We start from the raw sequence: 21594 nt of genomic DNA, 5'->3' as shown, positions 1-21594 counted from the left end.
ACAACCAAGATTACCCTACCTGGCAAGGATCTCATTCAGATTCGATGGCGAAATCAAAAGCTTTACAGACAAGCAAAAGTTAAGAGAATTCAGCACCGCCAAACCAGCTCTACAACAAATGCTAAAGGAACTTCTCTAGGTGGGAAACAGAAGAGAAGAAACGGACCTACAAAAACAAACCCAAAACAATTAAGAAAATGGTCAGGCTGTGGTGTTGCTGCTGAGAGGCGGCGGGCGGCAGCGGCTAAGAAAGAAGAAAGACGTGGCAGCAAACGGGAGTCGGGCATAGTGTCGACGGTTCGATTTGGGGATATTCCCTGCCCAAAAATTTCCTGGAAAATTGACTAGTATTAAGTGTGAAGAAATCTTGAAGACCAGAAATTGGATCTTATTGAATTTTGGTGTTCTTTTTCTTTTTTCTTTTTCTTTTTTCTTTTTAAATTAATTGTTCAGCTATGGAAGATGGATCTTTTTTTTTTTTTAATTCTTTGAATCTCAAGTTCATCTTTATATGAACCCTTTGTTGTTGTTTTTTTGTTGAGGAGATAACTAACCCTAGCTGTCTCCAGTTTGACAAAGGTTGTTTGAATGGACTTAAATCTCTCAGTAGTTGGGAGATGTTTTAAAAACACACCCTGTGTTTGAATTGTGGCTGAGAGGTTTCCTTGGCAATGTGAGGAGGAAAATTCTTTCTGCCTCATTATTATTAATTCATGGATTGAGTGTTGGTTCGACCTACAGGCGTAATAGATTGGAACTCAGTGAAGACACAGACATTCCTGCTGAGAGCAACCAGCTAATAATGATTACATTTAAAAGACAATTTCTGTGATTGGGTTGTCTTGGAAAATTAAACCCATTTCAAGAGGACTTGGAGCTGATCCTCGCCTTGAGGAAGCAGTGGCTTGTTTTCAAGAAGCCACTCCTCATCTGAGGATCTACTCAGCATGCCTAATAAACAAGAAGACTGCTATTTTTTTTTCTATTCTACATGTACTAAAGGTGACAGCTGTCCATTCCGTCACTGTGAAGCTGCATTAGGAAATGAAACAGTTTGCACATTATGGCAGGAAGGGCGCTGTTTTCGACAGGTGTGCAGGTTTCGGCACATGAAGATTGATAAAAAACGCAGCGAGATTCCTTGTTACTGGGAAAATCAGCCAGTGGGATGTCAGAAACTAAACTGTGCTTTTCATCACAACAAAGGACGTTTTGTTGATGGCCTTTTCCTACCTCCAAGCAAAACTGTGTTGCCCACTGTGCCTGAGTCTCCAGAAGAGGAAGTGAAGGCTAGCCAGCTCACAGTTCAACAGAGCAAATTATCTGTCCAGTCTAATCCCTCTCCTCAACTGCGAAGTGTTATGAAAGTGGAAAGTTCAGAAAATGTTCCTAGCCCTACACATCCACCAGTGGTAATCAATGCTGCAGATGATGATGAAGATGATGATGATCAGTGTTCTGAGGAAGGTGATGAAACCAAAACACCTACCCTGCAACCAACTCCTGAAGTTCATAATGGATTACGAGTGGCTTCTGCCCGGAAACCTGGGGTCAATTTAAAACAAGGTGAATGTTTGAATTTTGGGATAAAAACTCTTGAAGAAATTAAATCAAAGAAAATGAAGGAAAAATCAAAGAAGCAAGGTGAAGGTTCTTCGGGAGTTTCCAGTCCTTTACTCCAACCACAGCCCATTCCAGGTCCTGAAAAAGAGAATGTCCGGACTGTGGTGAGGACAGTAACTCTGTCCAACAAACAAGGAGAAGAACCTTTGGTAGGATTGAGTCTAACCGAGAAACTGGGGAAACGAAAATTTTCAGGAGGTTGCGACCGTGAGCCTACATTAAAGCATAGCCTTGCACAAAGGCTAGGGAAGAAAGTTGAAGCTCCAGAGACTAACACTGACACACCACCAAAGAAAGTTCAAGTTTCCAAGTCTCTGAAGGAGCGATTAGGCATGTCAGCTGGTCTCAACAATGAGGAGGCAGCAGCAGAGAGAGTTACTAAAGTTGGTGAGATCCACGTGAAGACATTAGAAGAAATTCGTCGCGAAAGAGCCAGTCGAAAACGTGGAGAATTGCAAACTAAACTCAAGACAGAAGGACCTTCAAAAGTTGATGATTCTACAACAGGAACAAGAACCTCCTCCACTATCCGAATCAAAACGTTCTCTGAGGTCTTAGCTGAAAAGAAACACCGGCAGCAGGAAGCAGAGAGACAAAAAACCAAAAAGGACGTAACCTGCATCAAGCTAAAGACTGAATATGAAATTAAAAAAACAGTGGTTTTGCCACGTGTAGTAGCCGGCAGAGGACAGTCAGAGGAACCTGCAGGTAGAGCGAAGTCTCTGCAGGAAGTGCATGTCAAGACGCTGGAGGAAATTAAACTGGAGAAGGCTCTGAGGGTGCAGCAGAGTTCTAAGAGCAGCACCAGCTCCCAGCCTCAGCCTGAGGTCACCCCAGGGGCAAGACGGCTTCTCCCGATCACTACAAAAACAGGTATAAAAGAAAAGAGGAAACTTGAAGAAGAAAGTGTTGTTGCTTCTCAGATCAGTGTTACTAGAACAGAGGCTAAAGAGACTTCAGATGAGACCACAGCAATTGACATCAGTATAATTCAAGCCAAGAGACGTGAGACAGTGAGAGAAAAGCATGTGCAGAAACTGTCGGAGAAGGGAACCTCACAGAAGGAAAAATCAGTTTTGACACTCCTTCCGGGAGATTTAGACACTTGCAGTACCCAGTTAGCAGAGAAACCAGTGCTCGCTACCATGCCAGACATCACACAGCTCCTGGCTAAATGGCCTCCTTCAAAGTTATCCCAGAAGACAGAGGTAGAAACCTCAGGGATTGGGCACTCAAAACGGAATGTGAAAGGTGCAACACAGACCTTGGAAAAAAGGGGTAAAGCTAAAACTAAAGTGAATGTGAAGCCATCTGTGGTTCAAGTTGTCTCATCACCCAGAGTGGCCCCAAAACGCAAGGCAGTGGAGGTCCACTCTTCTGTCACTGCAGCTGTGAAAATATTCACCTCCAGCAGCGTCCTGCAGGAAAGCCCAGCCAAAAAAGCAGCTATGGGTGTTGTCCCACTTCTCTCTGAAGACAAATCAGTCACTGTGCCTGAGACAGAAAAACCTAGAGACAGTTTTGTGCTGCCTCCAACCCAGTGCTCTTCAGATCCTTCCCCACCAGAAGTATCTGGCCCTTCTTCATCCCAGGTGGCCGCAAAAACTCGCCGACTCAGCGCTGCCTCAACAGGAAAGCCACCATTCCCTATGGAGGATGATTTTGAGAAATTAATATGGGAGATTTCAGGAGGCAAATTAGAAGCTGAGATTGACCTGGATCCTGGGAAGGATGAAGATGACCTTCTGCTTGAGCTATCAGAAATGATTGATAGCTGAAGGTGGTAGTAGAACATTTAAAACAAAAACACACAAAAAAGACTCACCAAAAACTGGACTTTGTTTCATCTATTATAACATTTATCCAACATGATCATTTCTTTAGTCTTATTTACCCCAAATGAGAAGTATACCTCTGAATTATCCATGTGTGTTCTGGATTCCTTGGGGTCAGATTTTTTAAGTCCCTTGGTAGTCATTTTGTCCATTTGATGCCATTGTTTAGCATCTTTGAGAAAAAAGTTCTGTCTTACCCCTCTCTCCACAAAAAGACTTGAGTGGGAGACCTCAGTGAAAGGGTACAAGAAAACTTAGTGACTCCTTGAGGTGTTTGTTAGTTTTGGCTTTTTTCCCCTTTGTTGTATTATTTCTTTTATGTATTGTCCTAATGTACCTATTGTTACCTGAGTTTGAAAAGGATGAAGACAGCTGCTACCATTAAGGACCAAATTTCATGCCACCACTAAACAAAAAAATCCACTCAGTCTGTGTTAAATTGTACGTCTTTTTAAAGGTATTTGGAGAATTCAACTAAGCTTTTAGAGACAGCTGAGCAGGTCAGGAAACCTGTAATCTGGACATAACGTTTTGGATGTGATTTTCATGCTTCTACTGCTCTGTAAGCCTCTGAAGAGCAATAGCTGATTTATTATTACTGTAATTTTTTTAAGGCTTTAAAGTGCCTCAGGGGTCCTCTGAAACTAATTTTCTATTTCTGGGATTCCTTGGATTCTTAATAAGAGATGGTGACATAATGATCACAGGAATTTATTTTTTAGTAAGAAAGTTGTCCCTTCTGTTCTTCAGTACTTGCCCCCTTACTAGCATTGAATTATCACAGGGATAAAAATTGGTTAACTTTTAATTTCTAATTCTCCTAGCAAACTCCTCTTGCCCAGTATTTATTTGGTGTCCTTTAAACACCTGAGGGGGGTGGAAATGAACTCATTCAAGCTGCCATTATTTATCTATGGACTGTAGCAGTATGCTGAATTGTACTGTAGCAGGGATTATCAAGATGCTCTGGGGGTGTATTGTATACCTTCCGGTTTTCTTCATTTCTGAATTGAATTTTCTTTTCTTGATGTTGGTCTCCTTCATATCACCTCAAGGTTTAGACTGTGAAGGAACAAGTATAATGGGGATAATAGTCTTGAAAGGAGACATACTGTACATAATCAGAAGGAAGAGGAAAGGACCTGCCCATTTTGATATTTTGCTATAGGTGGCCAGTTTTGTTTCTCATAGGGAAATCTGACCCACCTGTCATGTTGGCTTCTAAGGAACTGCTGTTGTAAGCGGCTCATCAAGAGTTGAACTTCATGTAGCGTTTTTGGGAATATGGAAAAGGAAGAAAGCCACAGGACTGCCCATTCAGTCTTGGGAAGATCTGGATGATTCTACACAAGCAAAACTGACTTGAAATTTATGTATAGACACTTCTCTACCAATCCATCTTCAGCTGACTGAATGTTATCTAATAGCCCTTCTCCAAAGCAAGGGTGGAATGTTCTGGTTTCACCACAGATTTTCTACTCAGTTCATTTTTGGAATCGGCTTGTAGATTCCAGGTCCCTTTTGTATATAACCTTTATTCTTTTGCTTTTTTAAAAATAATTTTGTTTCATATTTAAAGCCCTGTATTAGTCGATGATTCATGTTCAGCATTATTTGAACCATTTGCCATTACAGAAAGAGAAATACTTTATTTGTGTTTTAAATAAAGCTGGTGTAGGAAAAAAAAAAAAAAAAAAAAAAAAAAAAAAAAAAAGAAAATGGTCATAGGAGCATACATATCGATAATTACCTTAAACGTGAATGGAATAAATGCTCCAAACAAAAGACACAGGCTCACTGAATGGATACAAAAACAAGACCCATGTATATGCTGTCTACAAGAGACCCACTTCAGACCTAGGGACACATACAGACTGAAAGTAAGGGTAGGGAAAAAGATATTCCATGCAAATGGAAATCAAAAGAAGCTGGAGTAACAATACTCATATCAGATAAAATAGACTTTAAAATAAAGAATGTTACAAGAAACAAGGAAGGGCACTACATAATGATCAAGGGATCAATTCAAGAAGAAGATATAACAATTATAAAAATATATGCAACCAACATAGGAGCACCTCAGTACATAAGGCAACTGCTAACAGCTCTAAAACAGGAAGTCAACAGTAACACAATACTAGTGGGGGACTTTAACACCTCACTTACACCAATGGACAGATCATCCAAAATGAAAATAAGGAAACAGAAGCTTTAAATGACACAATAGACAAGATAGATTTAATTGATATTTATAGGACATTCCATCCAAAAACAGCAGATTACACTCTGAAATGTGCACAGAACATTCTCCAGGATAGATCACATCTTGAGTCACAAGTCAAGCCTCAGTAAATCTAAGAAAATTGAAATCATATAAAGCATCTTTTCTGACCACAACTCTATGAGATTAGAAATGAATTACAGGGGAAAAAACATAAAAAACACAAATACATGGAGGCTAAACAATATGTTACTAAATGACCAAGAGATCACTGAAGAAATCAAAGAGGAAATCAAAAAATACTTAGAGACAAATGACAATGAAAAAATGATGATCCAAATCCTATGGGATGCAGCAAAAGAAGTTATAAGAGGGACGTTTATTGCTATACAAGCCTACATCAAGAAACAAGAAAAATCTCAAATAAACAATCTGACCTTACACCTAAAGGAACTAGAGAAAGAAGAACAAACAAAACCCAAAGTTACAGAAGGAAAGAAATCATAAAGATCAGAGCAGAAATACATGAAATAGAAACAAAAGAGTAGCAAAGATCAATAAGACTAAAAGCTGATTCTTTGAGAAGATAAACAAAATTGTTGACCATTAGCCAGACTCCTCAAGAAAAAGAGGGAGAGGACTCAAATCAGTAAAATTAGAAATGAAGAAGGATAAGTTACAACAGACACCGCAGAAATACAAAGCATCCTAAAAGACTACTACAAGCAACTGTATGCCAATAAAATGGACATCCTGGAAGAAATGGACAAATTCTTAGAAAGATATAACGTTCCAAGACAACCAGGAAGAAATAGAAAATATGAACAAACCAATCACAAGTCATGAAATTGAAACTGTGATTAAAAATCTTCCAACAGACACAAGTCCAGGACCAGATGCCTTCACAGGTTAATTTTATCAAACATTTAGAGAAGAGCTAACACCAATCCTTCTGAAACTCTTCCAAAAAATTGTAGAGGAACGAACAGTCTCAAACTCATTCTGTGAGCCCACCATCACCCTGATACCAAAACCAGACAAAGATACTACAAAAAAAGGAAAATTAGAGACCAATATCACTGATGAATATAGATGCAAAAATCATCAACAAAATACTAGCAAACAGAATCCAACAACACATTAAAAGGATCATACACCATGATCACGTGGAATTTATCCCAGAGATGCAAGGATTCTTCAATATATGCAAATCAATCAATGTGATACACCTTATTAACAAATTGAAGAATAAAAACCATATGATCATCTCAATAGATGCAGAAAAAGCTTTTGACAAAATTCAACACCCATTTATGATAAAAACTCTCCAGAAAATGGGCACCGAGGGAACCTACCTCAACACAATAAAGGCCATATACGACAAACCCACAGCAAACCTCATTCTCAATGGTGAAAAACTGAAAGCATTTCCTCTAAGATCAGAAACAAGACAAGGATGTCCACTCTCACCACTATTATTCAACATAGTTTTGGAAGTCCTAGCCACAGCAATCAGAAGGAAATGAAGTAAAAAGAGTACAAATTGCAAAACAAGAAGTGAAACTGTCACTGTTTGCAGATGACATGATACTATACATAGAGAATCCTAAAGATGCCACCAGAAAACTACTAGAGCTAATCAATGAATTTGGTAAAGTTGCAGGATAGAAAACTAATGCACAGAAATATCTTGCATTCCTATACACTAATGATGAAAAATATGAAAGAGAAATTAATGGAACACTCCCATTTACCACTGCAGCAAAAAGAATAAAATACCTAGGAATAAACCTATCTAGGGAGATAAAAGACCTGTATGCAGAAAACTATAAGACACTGATGAAAGAAATTAAAGATGATACCAACAGATGGAGAGATATACCATGTTCTTGGATTGGAATAATCAATATTGTGAAAATGACTATATTGCCCAAAGCTACCTGCAGATTGAATGCAATCCCTATCAAATTACCACTGGCATTTTTTACAGAACCAGAACAAAAAATCTTAAAATTTGTATGGAGACACAAAGGACCCTGAACAGCCAAAGCAGTCTTGAGGGAAAAAAACACAGCTGGAGGAATCAGACTCCCTGACTTCAGACTATACTACAAAGCTACAGTAATCAAGACAATATGGTACTGGCACAAAAACAGAAATTTAGATCAATAGAACAAGATAGAAAGCCCAGAGATAAACCCATGCTCCTATGGTCAACTAATCTATGACAAATGAGGCAAGGATATACAATGGAGAAGAGACAGTCTCTTCAATAAGTGGTGCTGGGAAAATTGGACAGCTTCATGTAAAAGAATGAAATTAGAACACTCCCTAACACCATACACAAAAATAAACTCAAAATGGATTAGAGACCTAAATGTGAGGACAGAGACTATAAAACTCTTAGAAGAAAACATTGGAAGAACATTCTTTGACATAAATCACAGCAAGATCTTTTTTGACCTACCTCCTAGAGTAATGGAAATAAAAACAAAAATAAACAACTGAGACCTAATGAAACTTCAAAGCTTTTGCACCACAAAGGAAACCATAAACAAGATGAAATGACAACCCCCAGAATTCGAGAAAATATTTGCCAATGAATCAATGGACAAAGGATTAATCTCCAAAATATTTAAACTGCTTACGCAGCTCAATATGAAATAAACAAGAACCCAATCCAGAAATGGGCAGGAGACCTAAATAGACATTTCTCTAAAGAAGACATACAAATGGCTAAGAAGCACATGAAAAGCTGCTCAACATGACTTATTATTAGAGAAATGCAAATCAAAACTACAATTAGGTATCACCTCACACCAGTTAGAATAGGCATCATCAGAAAATCTACAAACAACAAATGCTGGTGAGGGTGTGGAGAAAAGGGAACCCTCTTGCACTCTTGGTGGGAATGTAAACTGATACAGCCACTATGGAGAACAGTATGGAGGTTCCTTAAAAAACTAAAAATAGAACTACCATATGACCCAGCAATCCTACTACTGGGCATATACCCAGAGAAGACCATAATTCAAAAAGATCCATGCACCCCAATGTTCATTGCAGCACTGTTTACAATAGCCAGGTCATGGAAGCAACCTAAATGCCCATCAACAGACAAATGGATAAAGAAGATGTGGTACATATATACAATGGAATATTACTCAGCCATAAAAAGGAACGATATTGGGTCATTTGTTGAGACATGGTTGGATGAAGAGACTGTCATACAGAGTGAATAAGTCAGAAAGAGAAAAACAAATATCGTATATTAATGCATATATGTGGAACCTAGAAAAATGGTACAGATGAACCGGTTTTCAGGGCAGAAATTGAGACACAGATGTAGAGAACAAACGTATGGACACCAAGGGGGGAAAGTGGCTTGGGGGTGGGGTTGTTGGTGTGATGAATTGGGCAATTGGGATTGACAAATATACACTGATGTGTATAAAATTGATGACTAATAAGAATCTGCTGTATAAAAAAATAAAACTTAAAAATTTTAAAAATTAAAACAAAAAATAAAAGAGAATAAAGTTTGCTAGACTGAATATAATATAATAGTCAATTATATGATACATCCAAGAAATGAATACCTACTGAAAAATTATAGAAAGTTTGAAAGTAAAGGGATGGGAAATGATACACATTGTAAATACTAACCTAAAGAAATCCAGCAAAGGTATATTAATACAGCCAAAGGAGAAGCTAAGGAGGAATGTTTTAGTAGAAATAGAGAAATACCTTATAACAATAAAATGTCCTGTTAGGACAACATAACGATGCTAAATCTGTTTTCATTTAAAACATAGCTTTAAAATAAAGAAATAATTGACAACATTATAAGAAGAAATAGAGAAATCTAAAATAGTCTTTGGAGACTTTTAATATACCTCTCTCAGTAACTCATAGAGTAAGGAGACATAATATCAAGCAAAAATATAGAAAATATGAAGAATATAACTAGCAAATCTGATCTAATTGATATATATGGAATGTTGCACTCAATGGCATTCTTTTAAACACATGGATAACATTTATAAAATTCCATCATACACTGGGCCAATGATGTAAATACCATTTTAAGTTCTTTGTAAAAGAACAAAAATATTGACACCAAAGAAAGTAGAAGGAAGGAAAAATGAAATTTAGGAGCAGAAATAAGTGAAAGAGAAAACAACTATAAAATAAAGAGTTCATTTTTGGAAAAGACTAAAAATGATATGCTCTCTTTGAGAATGATTAAGAATAAAGAACTCTATATCAGAAATAAAAATAAAGACCATCACTAGAGACTCTTAAATATAATAAGGGGGATTTTAAAATAACTTTACACCAACATATTTGAAAATATACCTTTAAATGTAAAATTATTGAAAAGTAGAATTACCAAACTGACAAAGGAAGAAATAGAAATTCTAAGTGGTTGGATTTTTTTATTACATGAAATGAATGCTTTTTAATATTTTGATTTTGTTATTATGTAATTTGGGTTGTTATTAAAATCTTCAGAGAAAATAATTCTATGCTCAGATGGCTTCACTAGGAAATTTTACCATAAATTTAAGGAGGAAATATTTCTAATCTTCAAAAATCTTCCACAGAAAAGAAGAAGTGGTAATGATTTCCAACTCATCATAACCTTGATATAAAAGTCTGAAAAGGACATTACAAGAAAGAAAAATTATAGACCAACTTCTCTCATGGGACATAGGTGCAAAATTCCTGAGAAAACAACCAAATCCAGAATTACATAAAATGATATACGATATATCATAATCAATGTATTTCAGGAATGTAATGTTGATACAACTTTCAAAAATTCAATGTTAAAGTGATGCCTAAGACTTGTTTCAAAATAATCTTGAGAGAGGTAGAGAGAGGGAGTATAAATAAAACAAAAATGGCTGGGAATTGATCATTGTTGTAGCTGGGCAGTAAATATATTTGTGTATATTCAAAGTTTTCTATAAAGGAAATAAAAATAAATAAATCCATGTAATTCATCACATTTACAGAATAAAGGAGAAAATTATGTATTCATTTCAATAGAAGCAAAATATCACTTGAAATAATTTGACGTAATTTAAGATCAAAAGCTCTTAGCAAGTAGGAATAGAAGAAAACTTTCTTAATTTGATAAACGGTAGTTTCAAAAGCCTTAATGGGGAAATGTTGAAAGCTTGCCTTCTGAGACTGGAAACAAAAAAAAAGATTGCCACTATCACCAGTTCTATTTAATATTGTATTGTAGAGTATAAGCCAGAGTTTTTCATTCTCCTCTCTGTTGACATTTTGAACCAGATAATTTTTTGTTATGGGAGTCTGTTCTGTGCATTACAGAATGTTTAGTAGCATCCTGGGCCCCTATCCAATAGAGACCAGTAAATGCGAGTAGCATCCCACCTTCCAGTTGAAATAGATGCTTTCAGGTTTGGAGAGGAAAAAATAAAGCTTGTTATTTGCAGAAGATAAGACTGAATGTGTAGAAAATCCTAAAGGATATCATAGGAAGAAAAACATGAATCTCAACCCTTATATCATATCATAATCCAAAATTAACTCACTAGACCTAATATTGATTGACTTAAATGTAAAACTTAAAAGACTATAAATCTTGCAGAAGAAAATCATGGTCACATTGAGTTAGGCAAAGATTTCTTAGATGGAACACCAAATACTCAAACTATGAAAGAAAAAGAATGGAGAAGTTTGACTTTATCAAATAAAAAATGTTTTTGCTTCAAAATACATTTTCAAGAAAATGAAAAAGTAAGCCAAAGAGTGGGAGAATTTACTAAACCTATGTCTGTTAAACGGTTGTATTTAGAATATATAAAGAACACTTCAAACTCAATAATAAGACAAACAACCTGATTTTAAAATAAGCAAAAGATCTGAAAAGATACTTCCATTAAGAAAGTATGAAAATGGCTTAAAAGCACATACGAAGATTCTCAACATCATCTGTCATCAGGGAAATGCAAATGAAAACAACAATTAGACACCACTACCTCCCCATTAGAATGACTAAAATTAAAAAGGCTTGACAATACTAAGGGTCGGTTGTTCTGTGGATTAACTGGAACCCTCAGACACTGCTGGTGGACATGCAGAATAGTACAGACTCTTTGGGAAACAGTTTGGCAGCATCTCATAAAAACCTACCATAATATTAACCCTACCAAAGTATGCAGAAATTCTGTTCCCCCAAGTATTCACTTTGAAGAAAAATGTATACACAAATGACTATAGCAGCTTATTTCATAGTATCCCTAAACTGGAAATAATACAAATGCTTATCAACAGGTGAGGGAATAAACAAATCGTGGCATGTCCATTGCTCTGTGGTACACTGGAATGTAAGTCAGTGGCTAAAAGGAACACATTATTGATTTATGTAGCAACATGGATGACTCTCAAAAGCATTACACTAAGGGAAAGAGGCCAGACAAAAAGGTTATATGCTGTATGAATCAATTATTATGAAATTCCAGAGAAGACAGCCCCACAGAGCCAAAAAGCAGATCAGTGGTTGCCAGAGGGTAGGGATGGGGTGAGGCAACTGCCTGCAAAGGGGAGTGAGGGGAATTTTTGTGATGATAATCATGATCTTAGTGGTTTTACAGCACTGCATACATTTGTCAAAATTCATTGAATTGTAAAATTAAAATTGGTAAAATTTATTGTATGTAAATTGTACCCTAAATACAACTAATTAAAAAAGAGAGATGGAAGAATCTTTATATATTGATGTGGAAAGACCACCAAGATATATTAGTAAATGAAAAACACACAGTGCAGAAAATTTTCATAGCATGCTACCTTTGGTGGTAAACATTAGTATCATGTGTATTATATAATGTATAAATTTTTTTCCCAGCACACCTCTTTTCAAATTTTCTCTTTCTCAGAATCTTCTTTCATTGACATTTTCTTTTCCATTTCTGTTTCCTGGTCTCCTTCCTCACTCCTTGCCCTTCAGTCAGGCCATTTTTATCCACTCTCTTCCAGAGTTAAGGTCAAGTTAGCTGACTGGACCTTAAAAATCACAATATGCTCTTTTGGCCATTTCTCCTATCATCTTCAGCTCCAACAAGAAGCCCTATCTGATCACACTCTTGCAAAATGATTTTCCATGGTGCTTCCACAGCCTATAAGATTGTTTCCAAACTCCTTAGCGTGGGCTAAAAGGCCTGTTTAAAAGAAACAGGTACAGACTTAGCTTGTAGCATCACTCCCCTTCTTACCTTCCATATAGCTAGTGTTCTAGTCACATAAAATCACATCACTCCTCTTCAGACACTCTGTGCTTTATGACCTCATTATCTAGCAATTACATCGACTTACCCCTTTCCATCATCTCCCTCCTTTCTTTTCTTCATCTGGCAAACTCAAACTCCAGTGGGACAAACCAGATCATATGTCATGTCTTCTGTGAAAAAAACTTTTTTTTAATCTTTCTCTTCTGTGGTTTACTACTCCTGGAAAATATTTTGCCTTTATGAAAACTGACATATGATTGTTATTTTCTGGAGACACAAACATGCTAGATCGGGATAAAGACATAGAAATGACCCAGGTAGCCTCCACTAGCAGATGTGTCTCTGTGTATATAGATACCTTTAAGTATCTACAGTGACACAAATGGGATCCATTATGATGCAGTGCTCTTGCCTACATTGTTTTCACTCATCACTGTGTGACAGATATCTTCCAGTGTGAGATCTATGTGCCATTTTTAATGGTTGCATAGTATTCTGTTTTACGTATCATTTCTTTAAGTAATGTCCTGTGGATGTATGTTTAAGTCACTTCCATTTGCTCGCATTACCATAAATAACGTAATGAGCATTCCACTGTGCTTTGAAAAATGTCTTGACAAATGTCCCTGATCATTGGATCATAATTATCTGTGTGCCTGTCTTTCTCACCAGACTATTATTAGTTCCCTGAGGGCAAAAATCATTATTTCTTTTGGAATTTCCAGAACCTTACAGAGTGCCAGTAGGAGCTTAATATATATTGTTAAAAGAAAGAAGGAATAAATGAATGGATGTTTATATAGTTGGGCGTACATGTGTATCATCACACATGTCTTCTGTTCTTACTCAGCTTTTCATTGTCCCTGAGCCTGATATCTCTCAGGCATTATACCACCCCCTACTTGTTTCTAATACAGATGTCATTACCACTGACATAAATTCAATATGTTGCTTTCAGAATTACAATATTGCCAAACCATGACTCCCCCATAGATTTTGGTGGCCTCTGGAATAGATTTTATAAATTACAGAGGAAAAAAAAAAGACATATACTTGATACTCTTTGCCCTACCCTAAGCAAAGATGAGTTATTAAAACTGAAATTGTCAATTACAAGAAAAAACACATAGTATGTATGTTGCATACTATTTACAGCTGTTGTCTGTTATGGGTTCTCTGGAGCACCATTTGCTGCTACAACTGAATAGTCCTATAAGTTTAACTCACCAATACGACTGCAAAATTGCCTTAAATCACGGAGAGGAAGGAGGAAAATCAACTAGAAATGGCTAAAATTCTGCTTACACTTATTTCTTCATGAGAATCCACAGTTTTCCCTTTTTGCTACTTCAGGATGCTCAGAACAGCCTGGCAGGTTTTGTGGTGTATTACAGTCTAGCAGATTATCAACCTGACTCTCCAAAGGGAAGAAACATCATTGACATTTCTTTGCAAGAGCTGCATTTGGCTTATTGACTAATGCACTGCATTGCACTGGTTACCAGGCAATGGGACTCAAATGGCCCAGACAATGAGAGTGTTTAGTTGGTGCTGAAAATTTACATGAGCTTAAGCTACTTTTTTTTTTTTTTTTTTTTTTTTTTTAATCTTGCTGGGCTGGGAGCACTTACTATTGTTGTTCAATATGCTGTAAATGAACATAGTTCAAAAACCACAAAGAGAGTGATATGGAATTATAGTACTGAAAATAGGCCACTGATTGGGTACAAATTCGTCAAGCCTCTTTATTACTCAACAAGCTTTTTATTGGCGTGCCAATACAGCTTGTTTTGGAAGGAGTGAAAAGTAATTGTGAGCAAATGATATAGTGGGAAAGTTTACCTTCAACTAATTTCAACTGTGCTCAGCTAGCTAACTATATACCACCCCCCACCAATACTTAGTAAGTTCCAGTTAGCAAATCACTAGGCTTACATGCAGAACATCCAACCCAATACTCAATTTCTTCAGAAACTTACATAATTCATCTCAGGTAGAACATGGTGGGGCTGGAATTTGAACTTTGGAAATATGGCTCTAAAAGTTGTTCTCTGCTCTATAACCCCACCACTGTCTATGGTTAAACAAATGTACTGTCTTCATAAATGTCAGAATTTTTTTGAAGCAGTCTTTGGCATGTCTTTCTCCTGTTGAAAAGCTGTCATTTACTTTCTATTTCTTAAAGTAGACATTCTCAACTGTTGTTTTCTGGGACACACATAACAAATATTCTTACTACAACTCTCTGCCATTCTTTTCTCCCCAGTCCAGAAAGCACACTTGGGTGCATGTTATTCAAAGTAACCTTATTTTAAGGATGACCTTAAACCTGCTCTTATATAAGTTAAACTAGAGTTTAACAAGATATAACAGAAACATGATTACATTTGCCCAGTCAAATAGTGGTTTATTGGTCTCAAACATCCGGAAGCATTGAAGAAGCTAGTGAAGGTGCAGGGTAGCTGCTTAAGGGATTTTTCAAGAACCTGTAGGCTCTTTCTGCCTTTACGGTAACATCTTATCATGTGACTTTGATTCTCAAGTTGGCTTCTTCACCTGAAAGTATCAAATCTATGTTCACGGAAGGAACAAGAGACAAAGATGAGAGATAAGGGACAAAAACCAAGAAGGCATTTGCCAGGTGAAACAGTGCCCTTTGATCAGTTTTCCAGAAAGACCCACCCCAGGCTGCCATTTACATCTCATTGGTCTCGACCCTGTCACATGGTCACTCCTACCTACAAGAGGATCCACAAAGCTGGGTGTTTTGATCTGGGCACTTTTTAAACCCCCCAAAATCAGGGGTCTGGTAGTAAGAAAGAAGGGGAGAAAAGCTATTGGGCGGGTAGCCAGCATTTTGTGTGATATGTGTATGTGTGTGTGTATATACATGTATATGTCTATGTATGTATATTTATAAAGTATATGTATACATATATAGTGTAGTGTATATGTGTGTGTATATATATATATACACATACATATACATATATATATATATAACAAGCATTTACACTTTTATTACTAACCAATGATTCTTCAGTAGATCTCATCACAGATCATAGCGTATCAGGGAGACACTGACTCCATGGTTGAGAACTTCTGATCTACAGAATAAAGTCCAAATCCCTAAACAAAATATATGAGGAAGGATCTTAACAGTTTGACACCAAACTGCTTTTCTAAATTCACAAGCTACTACCTCTAGTCCTTTGCTTCAGCCATTCACAACTTTTCTTTATTCTTGAATACACCAGTTTTTCTCTTCTGTGTTCTTTGCCATGTATCTTTTTCTTTGCTTAGAAGGCCCCTCCTCACGTTCTTTCTCTAGTTAGCTGATACTTATCCTGCAGCACCCAGTCTAAACAGCATCACATCGCTGGAAATGTCCTTTCCTCTCTGACTCAGATCTGTGTTTGGTGCTTTATATACACCTCCACTAGCTCACTTGTCATTATTTGCTTGCATGTTTGTCACTACCGACAAATGCTTTGGCCTGTTACAGAACAAGAGCTATAATATATTCAACTTTTTCTACCCAATGCCTCCTGCAGTTTCTGGAATATGTTCAAAATACCTGCTTAAGCAAAAACATAACTGAATATTATCCACAATATATAAAGGATCTACAAGAGAAGTAACATGCTCTCACCATAGTCAGTAAAAATGTACCAATATATGCCCCTTAAACCTGCGTCTCCTTGGCTGTTGACAGAGGGTATTTTGTTTGTTTTAATTAATGATAATAGTAATATAATTAGGGAATTAATAGTTTATTTCTCTGTATCTTCCATTACTTGTTATTTAGCTGTAATTGAGAGTTATTCAGTTTTGTCTTTCTTTGTACAGAATTAGAGACACAGTTTATTCCCTCAAAAAGATTACTGCTAAAGGGAAGAAAAGCCATATTTAACTCATGATTTGAATGATCAGGAAGAAAATGACTGGTTTAACTTTTAGGCTGTTTAGTGGCTAAGGTATTGATACTTGGCAAATATTTAGTTCTCATCATTAGAATGGGTTTAGGAGCAATAAGGAATTGGGTGAGGATACAGAAAGAGGAGTCAAAAAACCCACACAAAATTAAACAAGGGCTTAGAGCAGACACGGTGAATTGCTTGTATGATACCACATGTTCCCCACTTCTTCCTCAAGTGTATGGGGACAGACATCACCAATCAATCAAAAGACATTTACCACCTGAGCTCACATGTGGTCTAAGAATACATCTCAACACTACGATACTCCATGTGTCTTCTGTCAGCAAAGAAAGGATGATAAGTCTCTCTTTCATCAATGCATTCTTCATAAGATCTATTCATGTCAATACACTCCCTGTGATTGGCAGAGAGTGTGTTCCTGATTTCTTCTGCAAAGTGAAGGAAGTATTGCAACTCCAAGATTGAGCTTCCAGGTGCTTCCCTCTTTTGTGAAATCTCTCCAGGATTGGCTTCAGTGTCATAAAGTCAGTCATAAATTTCCCAGTTTCTGTACCTGACTCCTGTTTCTACTGGGGAATGTGAGGCACCATCCTAACCACAGACTTTATAATTGAGAAGGGAAAGAGCTAACAGGTACATACTGAACAGCAAGCAATATGCCAAGTTCTTTATAATCACATCCTTTAGTTTTTTTTTTGTTTTTTTTGTTTTTTGCGGTACGCGGGCCTCTCACTGTTGTGGCCTCTCCTGTTGCGGAGCACAGGCTCCAGACACGCAGGCTCAGCGGCCATGGCTCACGGGCCCAGCCGCTCCGTGGCATGTGGGATCTTCCTGGACCGGGGCACGAACCCACGTCCCCTGCATCAGCAGGCGGACTCTCAACCACTGCGCCACCAGGGAAGCCCAACATCCTTTAGTTTTTATAACAGCTGCAGGAGGTCAGTATTATTGTCCTCATTTTACAGATGAGAAAGCAGCCTTGGAGAAATTAAGTCATTTGGCTGAGGTCTTACAACTGGTAAATGATGAAGATAAGATTCAATCTCAGATCTGGGACACCCATCATCATGCTGTTAGACTCTGAAGAGTAAATTATTTCTTTGGTGGTCTTGCTAAAATCTGATTCTTGGTTGGTTTTGATGCCACTAAGTACTTATGCTTTGGATAACAGCCTTGAGCTTTAACTTTATACTCTCTTGAGGCTTGCAGACCATAGAGGCAGATGGAAAATGGATACATGTACATTAGATGTGTATTAGAAACAATCAACCTATTTCAGGCTTCATGCCAGTCAGGTGTAATACTGGCAGCCTGGAGATTATCTGGGTGGAAATCAAAAGTGTACTTAGGTTTAATTTTCTTGTGTCTCTTTTTCTGCAGGGCAGCGCCCATACCAGGTGATTACTGCTCGAGTTCACCCAGGAGAGAGCAATGCCAGCTGGGTGATGAAGGGGACCTTGGAGTTCCTGGTCAGCAGTGACCCTGTGGCTAAGCTCTTGAGGGAAAACTTCATTTTCAAGATCATCCCCATGCTGAACCCAGATGGTGTCATCAATGGCAAGTATGTCTGGCACCTGGCTCAACCTAGCCCACATTCATGTTATCATGGTAACATGTTGTTGTTTTGCTCAATGGGCTTGACTGGAGGGGTCTTGGTACTCCGGCAGGAAAAACTTCTCTTGGGTTCTGTTACCTGGTACAAATAACAGGGTAATCTCCATATACATTAATGTCAATCTCATAGTTCCTTTGAATAGAAAGGTATAGACTCATTGGCAGTTAATAACAGAGGAATCCTTAGAAATAATGTCATCTAACACTCTCCTTTTAAAAAGGAGGGAATTGGTGTTCACAATAATCCAATGACTCCCCCTGGTTACTTGGTTAGTGACAAAGTCAGGGCTCAAATTGTGATTTCCTTGAAGTTAAGACCAATGCTTCACAAAAATAATCTCAAAATGGATTAAAGACCTAAATGTAAAACCAGACGCTATAAAACTCTTAGGGGAAAACATAGGAAGAACACTCTTTGACATAAATCACAGCAAGATCTTTTTTGACCCACCTCCTAGAGTAATGGAAATAAAAACAAAGATAAACAAATGGGACCTAATGAAACTTAAAAGCTTTTGCACAGCAAAAGAAAACATAAACAAGATGAAAAGACAACCCTCAAAATGGGAGAAAATATTTGCAAATGAAGCAACTGACAAAGGATTAATCTCCAAAAGTTACAAGCAGCTCATGCATCTCAGTATCAAAAAAACAAACAACCCAATCCAAAAATGGGCAGAAGACCTAAATAGACATTTCTCCAAAGAATTTGTACAGATTGCCAAAAAACACATGAAAGGATGCTCAACATCACTAATCAGTAGAGAAGTGCAAATCAAAACTACAGTGAGGTATCACTTCACACCAGTTAGAATGGGCATCATCAGAAAATCTACAAACAACAAATGCTGGAGAGGGTGTGGAGAAAAGGGAACCCTCTTGCACTGTTGGTGGGAATGTAAATTGATACAGCCACTGCAGAAAACAGTATGGATGTTCCTAAAAAAACTAAAAATAGAATTATCATATGACCCAACAATCCCACTACTGGGCATATACCCAGAGAAAACCATAATTCAAAAAGTCACATGAACCTCACTGTTCAATGCAGCACTATTTACAATAGCCAGGTCATGGAAGCAACCTAAATGCCCATCGACAGACAAATGGGTAAAGAAGATGTGGTACATATATATAATGGAATATTACTCAGCCATAAAAAGGAATGAAATTGGGTCATTTGTAGAGATGTGGATGGACCTAGAGACTGTCATACAGAGTGAAGTAAATCAGAAAGAGAAAAATATATTTGTCATATATTAATGCATATATGTGGAATCTAGAAGAATGGTACAGATGAACCGGTTTGCAAGGCAGAAATAGAGACACAGATGTAGAGAACGAATGTATGGACACCAATGAGGGAAAGCTGTGGGGGAGGGTGGTGGGATGGATTGGGAGATTGGGATTGACAAATATACACTAATATGTGTAAAATAGATAACTGATAAGAACCTGCTGTGTAAAAAAAAAAAGATTAAAAGAAATAAAAGAAAACAAAACGAACAAACAAACAAACAAAGACCAGTGCTTTGATTTGCTTCTATTTCCTGCAGATAAATCTTTATTCTCAGTTGTATTTTACTGGATTCTGGATACAGCTATAATAAAGGTGTCACTTTATCTAAATGGAATGGCTGAAATGGTTGAAAAATGGCTGTGGAATGGCTAAAATTGAAACGACTGAAAAATGGTTGGCTGCAAGAGGGAAGATTGGGGTGGTGCTTCTCCTGGCCTAGCTCCTCCATGCCTTTCAGAATGTATAATAGGAAAGGTGAATTCCAGTGTCATAAGGGTTCAGCATTTGCAGAATTGTGAGCTGAGGCCCAGATAGAAGAGCAGGTTCCCAAGATCACTCAGTCAGTGGGTGGGGGTGACAGGATTAACATTCATACATACTGCCTCAAACTGTGGAAAAAGACTTAAAGCCCCTTCCTATGGTAATAAATGATTCTTTTTTACTATAGGATTAGACATTGGTATCCTATGGAAATAAACAGAATACAAGATAAACAGAAAAATTGAAAGGAAAAATAATTTTAAAAGCTAAAAATAAAAATGCAGAAGAAGTTATCATTTAAAATATCAGTTTTAAAGAGGCAAAAGCATACATTTAGAAACTGGGAAAATAGAGCAATATTGAAAAGGTGAAATGAGGTAAAATGAGAATTATAAAGAAATTTAAAAAGAAAACAAAAATTTCAGAGATAAAATTACAATGACTTAAACTTAATAAGGTAATGTTTTAAGAAATATAAAATAATAATTTCTTTCAGGAAATAAAAACCCAAAATAAATGTTAAAAGGCTGAGAACAGACTAGCTTCAAAGGAGAAGCACTAAAAGAATATTGTTAAGTTAAAAAGGTTAAAATTTTAAAGATGATAAACTAGAAAAAGAGGATGAGAATAAATTCCAATGATAAAGTATGTTAAATTATGCCAAAATGCAAGCAAGTTAGAGCTAAAGGCTGTAAAACTAAAATTTCAATAGATAGTACCCCCCAAAAAAAAGATAAGTAGGTAAGGAAAGCATCCATGTGTTCTAACAAGATTCCTAGTTTTGTAGCTTCCAGATTTCTTTTTTTTTTTTTTTTTTTTTTGATGGAAGTTTTTGGTGGGCAGAGAGGAGGGTCCTTCCTCTTTGCATATGGTGACTGGTTGGTCTTCAAGCACATGTGAGGCTTGGGAGGCCAAGTCCTTCAGGAGGTGGCATCAGTCAGGCCTCTGGCAGCAATCAGGCTTCCTAGATCTCAAGCTGGACAAAGCACTAAAGCAGTGTCCTTCCCTGGTCCAACAGAACTCAGCTGGCTCCTACCACATGTTCCTTTAACTCTGGAGATCAGCTCCAGGGCCTCAGTGCATGGCTCCTCCCTGCTTGAGGGGCTAAGAGTTTTACTAGCAGACTTACTGAGCCTAAATGGATGGAAAACAGCTCTGCAAGCCATCTTGAGAGACATGACCTCTTTTCAACATTTTGTCATCCAGGCTGGCTCTTTCCTGAAGTTACATGTTGCATTGAATTGTCTGGGGTCTGATAGAGGATGGAAAGAGCATGGGGTTCAGAGTCATAACTCTAGTCTGGAATTCTGGC

The 21594-nt window shown here is 37.3% G+C and overlaps 2 protein-coding genes across 2 annotated transcripts in view; both read left to right on the top strand.

The window, feature by feature from the left end:
- AGBL1 (AGBL carboxypeptidase 1) overlaps positions 1-21594 on the top strand; it is a gene marked incomplete at both ends in the record, with an annotated part of 577244 nt that overhangs the window by 301692 nt on the left and 253958 nt on the right. Inside the window, one exon of the mRNA XM_082618728.1 lies at positions 18269-18449. Within this exon, the coding sequence (XP_082474854.1) occupies positions 18269-18449 (181 nt within the window). The remainder of the gene's footprint in view (positions 1-18268; positions 18450-21594) is intronic.
- On the top strand, positions 223-3485 carry LOC309802298 (zinc finger CCCH domain-containing protein 11A-like). Its single transcript, XM_082617715.1, has 2 exons — positions 223-356; positions 742-3485. The coding sequence occupies exon 2, from the start codon at positions 948-950 to the stop codon at positions 3399-3401; it is 2454 nt and encodes an 817-aa protein (XP_082473841.1). The 5' UTR covers positions 223-356; positions 742-947; the 3' UTR covers positions 3402-3485.

Source organism: Mesoplodon mirus, assembly GCF_964341445.2.
Source record: "Mesoplodon mirus genome assembly, chromosome: 4".
NCBI lineage: Eukaryota > Metazoa > Chordata > Mammalia > Artiodactyla > Ziphiidae > Mesoplodon > Mesoplodon mirus.
This window is presented reverse-complemented; position numbering and strand designations above follow the sequence as displayed.